Source organism: Podarcis bocagei, assembly GCF_964188305.1.
Source record: "Podarcis bocagei genome assembly, chromosome: 8".
Taxonomy (NCBI): Eukaryota; Metazoa; Chordata; class Lepidosauria; order Squamata; family Lacertidae; genus Podarcis; species Podarcis bocagei.
This window is the reverse complement of record NC_138133.1, coordinates 92,343,044-92,351,693: the sequence shown is the minus strand read 5'-3', so window position 1 is coordinate 92,351,693 and position 8,650 is coordinate 92,343,044. Positions and strand designations below refer to the sequence as shown.

The 8,650-nt window shown below is 48.0% G+C and overlaps 1 protein-coding gene across 1 annotated transcript; it reads left to right on the top strand.

Moving 5' to 3' along the window:
* Window positions 1–2,735: 2,735 nt before the first annotated feature.
* Window positions 2,736–7,929, top strand: LOC308593050 (fucolectin-like). Its single transcript, XM_081205256.1, has 4 exons — window positions 2,736–2,920; window positions 3,479–3,570; window positions 5,101–5,392; window positions 7,707–7,929. The coding sequence occupies exons 2-4, from the start codon at window positions 3,480–3,482 to the stop codon at window positions 7,864–7,866; spliced, it is 543 nt and encodes a 180-aa protein (XP_081061382.1). The 5' UTR covers window positions 2,736–2,920; window position 3,479; the 3' UTR covers window positions 7,867–7,929.
* Window positions 7,930–8,650: the final 721 nt, after the last annotated feature.

Sequence of the window (8,650 nt, the reverse complement as noted above, 5' to 3'; positions counted from 1 at the left end):
TCAGCAGCAATGTCTGCTGCCTTTCTTGGTGGGTTGCAACCACAGATTCTCCTCCCAAATCTGGGACCTCCCTGCTTCCAGAGGAGTCCTGCACCTCCAGGTTTTATCCCCTTTGCAAAGGGCAGCTCTTGCCTGGCTTAGAAGAACCCAGCCAATTGGGAAGATGTTGACACTAGGATGTAGAGAATCAAGATCAGCTCTTGACATTTCTCATCTGAGTGGGCTTGTGTGGTTTCTGACTCTCTCCCAAGAGGAAATAAAGGGCACCTCCTTGGCAGGAGATGGTTTTAGAAGAAGACATCCTCATTCCATTTATCCCATTTAGAGAACAGACGGTGCCAAACTGAGTACTGGTACTAGCAGTTCCTAACCACATCAGCAGTGGTTCCTAACCTTTAGGAGGGAGAATGAGCTCTTTTGAATTCATACCACCCTGGGATAGATATAAGATATATGTTCCAAAATACAGTAAAGGTTCACTATCTATGCTAGCATTCGATTGACGTTGGAGAGAAATTGAGTTGAGAAATAAGATTAAGGGTACATACTGATATGGGAATGTATTAGATAAAATGTAAAGAAATATACAATAATAAGAGTACATTCATTTGTAAAAAAGGAATATACAAGGGGATTGACAGGAAGTCCGTAGTGTTGGTACATATATGATTTTGGAATAGCTTTTTGTCTTTGTTTTTTCCTTTTTCCTTTTTCTTTCTTTAGGTATATAAACTTTGTATATAAAGTTTGTATACATTTATACTTCGTATACATGTTGGAAATTAACGTTCTTATTTACATTGAAATTAACATTGTCATATTACATTACAGAACTTTTTATAATATGACAGTGTGTGCATATGTAACATAAGAACGCTAATAAATAAATAAAATGGGGGGGGGGGGAGCTTATACCCAGAACAAACTTAGTTGGTCTCTAAGGTGCTACTGGACAATTTTTTATTTATTTCAGCTGCGTCAGACCAACATGGCTACCTACCTGTGGGAATTTAGAAACAGTTTTTGTGATGCCATAAGCAATTGCCAGCCAGAGCCTGCTTCATAGTTATATATACATCTGCTTGTGTGTGTGTTTAATTGCATTGAGTTTCAATTAATAAAAGCAGATTTTACAGCAGACAAATATAAACAAGCTCTTCTCTTTCTTTTTTGGCATCTGTGCAAACTCTCATCCAATTATTTCTTCATGGTGAGATGTCAGATTCAAGTTGAAAATGCAAATGGCAACACTTACGGTCTGCAAATAAAAACACCCTAAAGATCCCAGGCCACAGAGAGGTTAGGTTGGCCTCAACTAGAGCCAGGGCTTTCTCGGCCGTGGGCCCGATCTGGTGGAACGCTCTGTCCCAAGAGACTAGGGCCCTGCGGGACCTGACATCCTTCCGCAGGGCCTGCAAGACAGAGCTGTTCCACCAGGCCTTTTGTCAGGGCGCAGCCTGACCCCCTCCTCTGGCAATCTGCACAAAATTTTGCTTGATGGTTGCCATTAATTTGATTTTAATTTGATTTAATTAATTTTATAATGAATGTTTTAGAATGTTGGACTATTTTGATTGTTGTTAGCCGCCCTGAGCCCAGCTTCGGCTGGGGAGGGCGGGATATAAATAAAATTTATTATTATTATTATTATTTATTATTATTATTATTATTATTATTATTATTATTATTATTATTATTATTATTACCTGGCTCCTCTGGGAAAGAGGTGGGAGCTCTGCCCCTCCCCCCCCGGTTAGCGCCCTGTGAGGCAGAACCACTCGCGCTGCTCTAAGACCTCTGGACAGATATAGTTCCCAGGTTTGATGTATCACTTACTGTGCTTTTTAAGCGGCAATGCAAAACATGCAGTTTGTTCTCCAAAACAGTGCAAAACAAATGCAGAAACTGGGCACTGTTCGGAGCCAGTCGCACAATGCAGGATTTTGAGTGCAGTTAACAGTGGCATGAACTACTAGGGATTAGTATCATTTTGGGAGTGGGGTTTGTGGTGCGAAAGGATTTGAAATTATTGCAAAAGTTTGGCACCAGTTTGCAGTGAACCGGATAATGTTGGGTTTGGGGCAGATACCTATGGAATATCAATTCCTCAGTTTGTGGGAGGTGCAAAATACAGGTTTGGGGTACAAAATGACACAAAACAGGCACAAAACATTGGTGTCAGTTTGGAGGGGATCCAAAATTTCAGGGTTACATATTAATGAAGCTTATACAGATAGTTGATCTCTAACATAAGACTTCTGACTTTGTGCAATAGATCTCCACCTCGCCCAAGGTCAAGAACTCTGCCTGTTGAGGGATGTGGAGTCTCTCAGAGCAGCCCTAGAGGCATTTCCAGTATAAGGTAGTGATGGATCCAAGGCTGGTGTTTGTGATGCTGACACAGCTGCCCAGAGAACATGGAGGTGAGCCATGGCGTGGTAGAAGTTCAAAATAACTCATTCTCCTTCCACAAGGCTGACCAAAAAGTGTTCATTTTGGAGCTTGGCTGATGTGGTTGAGACCTGCCAGTATCAGTACTCAAGTTTGGCACCCATCTGACCTCTAAATGGGATAAGTGGAATGAGGATGTCTTCTTCTAAAATCATCTCCTGCCAAGGAGATGCCGTTATTTCCTCTTGGGAGAGAGTCAGAAACCACACAAGCCCACTCAGACCCAGCTCAGATGAAGGATGTCAAAACTTGATCTTGATCCCCAGATCCTGGTGTCACCATCTTTCTGATTGGCCAAGTTGAGCCACGTCAGGCAAGCACTGTCCATTGGGAAGGGGATAAAACCTGGAGGTGCAGGACTCCTCTGGAAGCAGGGAAGTCTCAGTTCCAGTTTGGGGAGAAGAACCTGTGTCTCCTGTCCCACCAAGAGCAACAGACGCGCCTGCAGATCCCGAGAAAGAGAGGCAAGGTAAGTCGAGAAAACCCACTGGATGTGATCTTTGAGGTCTAGAACTTCCTACCCCACCCCCTCTGCAAAAAAGAAGGTCCTGATCCTTACTGGGTAGATCAAAAGCTGTATTTTTATTTTTTAAAGTCTGTTAAGGATCTCTAGCGCTTTGGAGAATATTATGACTAACATGGCCCTTGATTCTGAATGCCCCTTCATCACTCTTGGCTGTCACCAAAACCCTGTGATGGTGCTAAGGGGGAGCCAACCCCCCCCCCATGGCTCCAGTACAGGCTCCCTGCTCACTGACGTCTGTCCTTCTCCAGTGTGGTGAAGTGGTTAAGAGCGGTGGAATCGTAATCTGGGGAACTGGGTTCGCATCTCCGCTCCTCCACCTGCAGCTGCTGGGTGACCTTGGGCCAGTCACACTTCTCTGAAGTCTCTCAGCCCCACTCACCTCACAGAGTGTTTGTTGTGGGGCAGGAAGGGAAAGGAGAATGTTAGCCGCCTTGAGACTCCTTCAGGTAGTGATAAAGCGGGATGTCAAATCCAAACTCTTCTTCTTCTTCTCCCTTGCAGGATGCTTCCCATCTGGATTTGGCTGCTGGTCCTGGCGCTCCTGGCAGAATGTGCAGAGGCCCAGAGCTGCAAGCCTGACCTGCGAGGTGCTGGTAAGACCTGGGGAAAGGGAGACTGGTTTGTGGACAAAGCCAAATGTTGCCCCCTATCCCCATAGGGCCCTCTTATTTCTGCCCAAACCAATGGCCTCTAAGCTGCTTTGTGACAATGAAATCCTGGGCATCATCTTACCCAGTGGGTGGTGATTGGCATCATTTCCCCATGATCCATTGCAAAGCCTGATGGCGGAATGTCAGGGGACTGCCACTGGAACGGGGGAGGGAGGCAGGGGGATACAGAGAGCCTCCAACGCTTCTCAGAAGCATCCTCCTCTGGCAGTGGGGAAAGCCACACCGCCAGCGAAGCAGAGGGGTAAGGGGGTAGCCGGGTGAAGGGGTGTCCACGTTCTTATGTTGGGGGGAAAGCCAGAAGGGGCCACTCCCAAAATCTGCAAGTGACTGAGACAGACATGGACTTTGGGGTTATGCACTGTAAATAGTTTGCACCAAACAAAACCTGTAAAAGACAGGTCCTGCCTGGTTACTCACAAGCAACCATCACCCGCATCTGACAGGGAACCAAAGTTTTGTCCTGACAAGCCATGATGGGAGAACAATTCCACCCCCTGCTAATTCCACATCATGCCTTCAGATGTCTTCTAAAAGTCAGATAGTTGTCTATTTCCTTGACATCAGATGGAAGGGCGTTCTACAGGGAGGGCGCCACTACCGAGAAGACCCTCTGCCTAGTTCCCTGTAACCTCACTTCTCACAGGGAGGGAACCGCCAAAAGGCCCTCGGAGCTGGACCTCAGTGTCCAGAACGATGGGGGTTGAGACACTCCTCCAGGTATACTGGACCGAGGCTGTTTAGGGCTTTCAAGGTCAGCACCAACACTTTGAATGTTGCTTGGAAATGTAGGTCTTTCAGGACCGGTGTTATGTGGTCTCAGCAGCTGCTCCCAGTCACCAGTCTAGCTGCTGCATTCAGGATTAATTGCAGTTTCCTGGTCACCTTCAAAGGTAACCTAACGTAGAATGCATTGCAGTAGTCTAAGCAGGAGATAACCAGAGCATGCACCACTCTGGCAAGACAGTCTGTGGGCAGGAAGGGTCTCAGCCAGTGTACCAGATGGAGCTGGTAGAAGAGGTGAGGTCCTTGCAGACTGGAGGCGAGCAAATGTTGTCCCCATCTTCAAAAAGGGGGGGGGGACAGGAAGACCCAGGTAACTACCGACCAGTGAGCTTGACATCGATACCAGGAAAGGTCCTGTTGTTGTTTAGTTGTTTAGTCGTGTCCGACTCTTCGTGACCCCCTAGACCAGAGCACGCCAGGAAAGGTCCTGGAACAGGTAATTCCATAGTCTGTCTGTGAGCACTTAGAAAAGGATGCTGTGATTACTAAGACCCAGCATGGGTTTTGCAAAAACAAGTTCTGCCAGACAACAACACAACTCTACAGTTCTGTAAATCTCATTTCTTTTTTTCCTGCAGTTACAAGCTCAGTAAACCCACGGAATGCTGTTCCTCTCGTCATGTTCTTCTTTCTCTTCCCCATCTTCTTTCCACCACGCTGTTTCTCCAGCTCGCAACCTGGCCAGAGGCCGCCCAGCCTGTCAGTCCTCCATCTACTCACATCCAATTATTCCGTCAGCAAGCAAAGCCATAGACGGGAATTGTGACGGGAACTTCTTCCATGGCTCCTGCACCCACACCAGCACTGAGAAAGAACCATGGTGGCATGTGGACCTGGGGGAGCAGTACGCCATCTCCACTGTGGTGGTGAAGAACCGCGAGGACTGCTGCAGCGAGAGACTCCTGGGAGCCGAGATCCGCGTGGGAGACTCCGTGGCTGACCATGGCAAATCCAACACCCTGTAAGTACCAGTTGCCTCTCTGCTCCCCACCTGCTCTGCAGCAACTGCATCCCTCAAGATCACTTGTAGTTCCTCCCCCCCCCATTCATAATTGAGGAGAAGGGAGAGTAGCAGAAAAGCGGATCCTGCACATCTTTGAAGAATCCTCCGGAAAAACTATCTCTCAAAGGACCTGTTGATGGCATTTTACCATTGTACTGTGAAGAGTGTATTAACTTATGGTCTGTGTGTGTGGTTTGGGAGCTGCACGGTCAGGGGAAAAACAATGCTGTCCAGGGTTGTAAAGACTGCGGAGAGAATAATTGGGTGCACTCTTCCCCCCTTGGATCAAATCTATGCATCCAGGTGCCATAAGAAAGCTGCAGAGATAGCGCAGGATAGTGTGCACCCCAGAAATGATCTCTTTCAGCTTCTGCCTTCTGGAAGAAGGTCCAGGGTGATAAAGACCAGGACTAGCCGCCTGAGAAACAGTTTCTACCCAAATGCGATTTTGGTTTCAAACGCAGTGTAAGGTAGTCTCTGGGGGAGTATATTGTATTTAATTATGGGGTATCAGAATTTTTAGGGGGCTAACCAGGTTGGGATAGCTGGGATAGCAGGCTTGTTGGTTTTTGAATGTCTGATGTAGATTTTTTTCAATTTCGTTGTTCTGTATGGGACAATGACAATAAAGATTATCGTATATTAAGTTTGTGTCAGGCTTCAGGGAATCTGATCCCTCCCACAGTGTCAGCCAAGAAGCAGATAAACAAGAGTTCTTACCAAGTGGTTTATTCAATATTCACAGAGAGAAGAAGGAACGCAGTCTCTCTTAGATAATGGCGTTGCTCCGAGTAAAGTCCCACCCCCTCAGTCCCTCCTATTCTACGTGCCAGCTGATCTGTGCTTTCTGCCTCTGAGATTTCTGTTCTACTACTCTCAATGCACGCCTGGTCCTGGGAGAAAGGGGAGAGGTCAGGAATGCTTTCCAAAGACACTGAGTCTGTCAGCTGTCTCTCCCCAGTGCTTCTTCTTCCTGCTGTTCTCCTAATATTTCCCAGCTTCTCCTCTCTGCAGCCTCAGAACTATGACCTTCTGCAAACCACTGCTCTACATCTATACCATTCCTCCTCAGTCCAGTCCCTGACAGTTTGTTGCCGAATCATGTTTCTTCTCTCCTGTATTAAAACTTTTCCACATTCTGGCCACCTCTTCTCTGGTCTCCTGCTTACTCTCCCAACTCCACTGGTGAGCTGCCCACTTTCCAGCACCAAGATGGCTAATAAGCTTCTGGCTGCTTTGGAAAGGCAGCCGACAGAAGCTCACTTCTCAGCTTTGAGCTGTCAGTCTGTTCCCATAAGAAATCGTGATCCCCACCATCTTGGATGGCTGTGCTGGGCCTGGGGGTAACCCGTGAAACATGGTCCAGGACCGGTCCAGAATCCGAAGGTTCTGCTGGGAGTCAGTCCAACAGGGTCAAGGCAGGACACAGTGCAGGAAACCAGGCAAGGACAGGTACAGGATCTCAGGCAGGATCTGGCATACAGCAATGTTGCTCCTGCAACCTGGGGTGGGGTCCAACAGCCTTTTATCTTTGTTGGGGTAGCGGCTGGTCCTGATCCCCTGGCGACTCACCTCCCTGTTTTGCCCAAAGGTGAGCACTCCTCCTGCGAGTACTCAGGTCTCTCCTTCTCTCAGACCTCAGTCTCTGCAGCTGGGGAGATGTCCGTGGGTTAATGGACCCAGAGGCCGCCTCAGCCTCTCCTGACCCAACTGGTAGTGGAGCAGCTGTAAGTGATGGCCCAGCTGGAGGCAACGAGGTCATCCCCACATCTGGAGCCAGGGCAGGCTCAGGCCCCTGACTCGGCCCAGCTGGTGCTTGTTCCAGGGGAACCTGTGCAGACTGGGACTCTTCAGGATCAGGCCCCAGACTTGGTTCAGATGATGCCTGAGGCAAAGGATCCTGTGCAGACTGAGTCTCCTCTGGTTCCAAGTCCGAGCCTGAGTCCCAGGCCATCACAATGGCTTCAAAAGAGTATTAGACAAATTCCTGGAGGACAAGGCTATCCATGGCTCCTAGCCATGATGGGTATGTTCTCCCTCCACTGTCAGAGGTGTATACTAGTTTCTGGGACTCCCACATGGAGAGCCCTGCTGCTCTAAAGTCCCACTTGCGGACTTCCATTGGGGCACCTGGTTGGCCACTGTGAATGCAGGATGCTGGCCCAGGTGGCTTCAGGGCTCTTCCAGTGCAACCATGGATGGTTTTGTGAGCCCAGTGCTGTGCAGAGGCATCGGGAAAAAGATGTGTCTGACCTCCCTTTTCTCTTTGCAGCTGTGGGAACATCACCGACACCAGACGTGGCTCCTTCAGTAGCCTCAACTGCCACTGGCTCAAGGGCCGCTATGTCAGTGTGAACCTCCCAGGAGATGCATCCACCCTGACGCTGTGTGAGGTGGAGGTCTATGGGACAAAGCTGGGTGACCAGTGTTAGGAATCACTGGGGGAGGGGACAGATTTAGTTGAACCCATGTTGACTCTCCAATAAATATCCATTGAACAGCCTTCTTTTGTCTCTCCAATTTGTTCAGCAGGCCCTCAAAACCAAGAGGGTGCATGGTTTTGCCCGTGCTAGAAAACAGAACCAGAGAGCAGACTGACCATGTGTGGGAACTGCAAGTCCCGTTTGCTAAGAATCTATCACAAAGGGAGCTAGTCACACAACTAGAGATGTTGGTGACTTCTGCTCTAAGAGGAAGCAGATACAGAAATTCCCTCAGTTCTCAGGGTTCCTCAGTGTCCAGGGCCAGAACTCCTTGAAGCGATTCCTGATGATAGTGCTGGGAGGGGAGGGGTTAACACCAGAAATTAGATATAATTAATGTTTTGTTTTTAATTTGACATTTCCTAAAGCTGTTACCATGAAGCTGAGTGGAGGTTTACAACCCATCAGGAAGATGGGCCATTATTTAGGAAGTGCCAAGGTAGTTTGTAAGACAACCCTTGAGAACAACTTTGTACTGCTGTTGTTGTGGTCAGGAAAACAAATGGAGTGGGTGGGTTTTTACATCAGAGATGTCTTAAATTCAAAACACCATGAAGAAGGGGGTTCTAGAAGCATGAAATGCTTTTCTCCAGGGAACTAAGCATTATATAAAATCCAAGCTCAGAGCTGCAAACTGTTACCTGGGTTGGGACCAAGTCATGAGCCCTTTTTGAGTCCTTCATGCATTGCAACTGCCCACATGGCATTAGGTGGTTGTATGGAGGGGTTCTTG

What these genes read in the sequence shown, in the direction of transcription:
- LOC308593050 (XM_081205256.1), top strand. Translation starts at nt 3,480, where the DNA reads ATGCTTCCCATCTGGATTTGGCTGCTGGTCCTGGCGCTCCTGGCAGAA. An exon ending in GCCTGACCTGCGAGGTGCTG is followed by an intron (nt 3,571 to 5,100) that starts GTAAGACCTGGG and finishes CTGTTTCTCCAG; the next exon opens with CTCGCAACCTGGCCAGAGGC. An exon ending in CATGGCAAATCCAACACCCT is followed by an intron (nt 5,393 to 7,706) that starts GTAAGTACCAGT and finishes TTCTCTTTGCAG; the next exon opens with CTGTGGGAACATCACCGACA.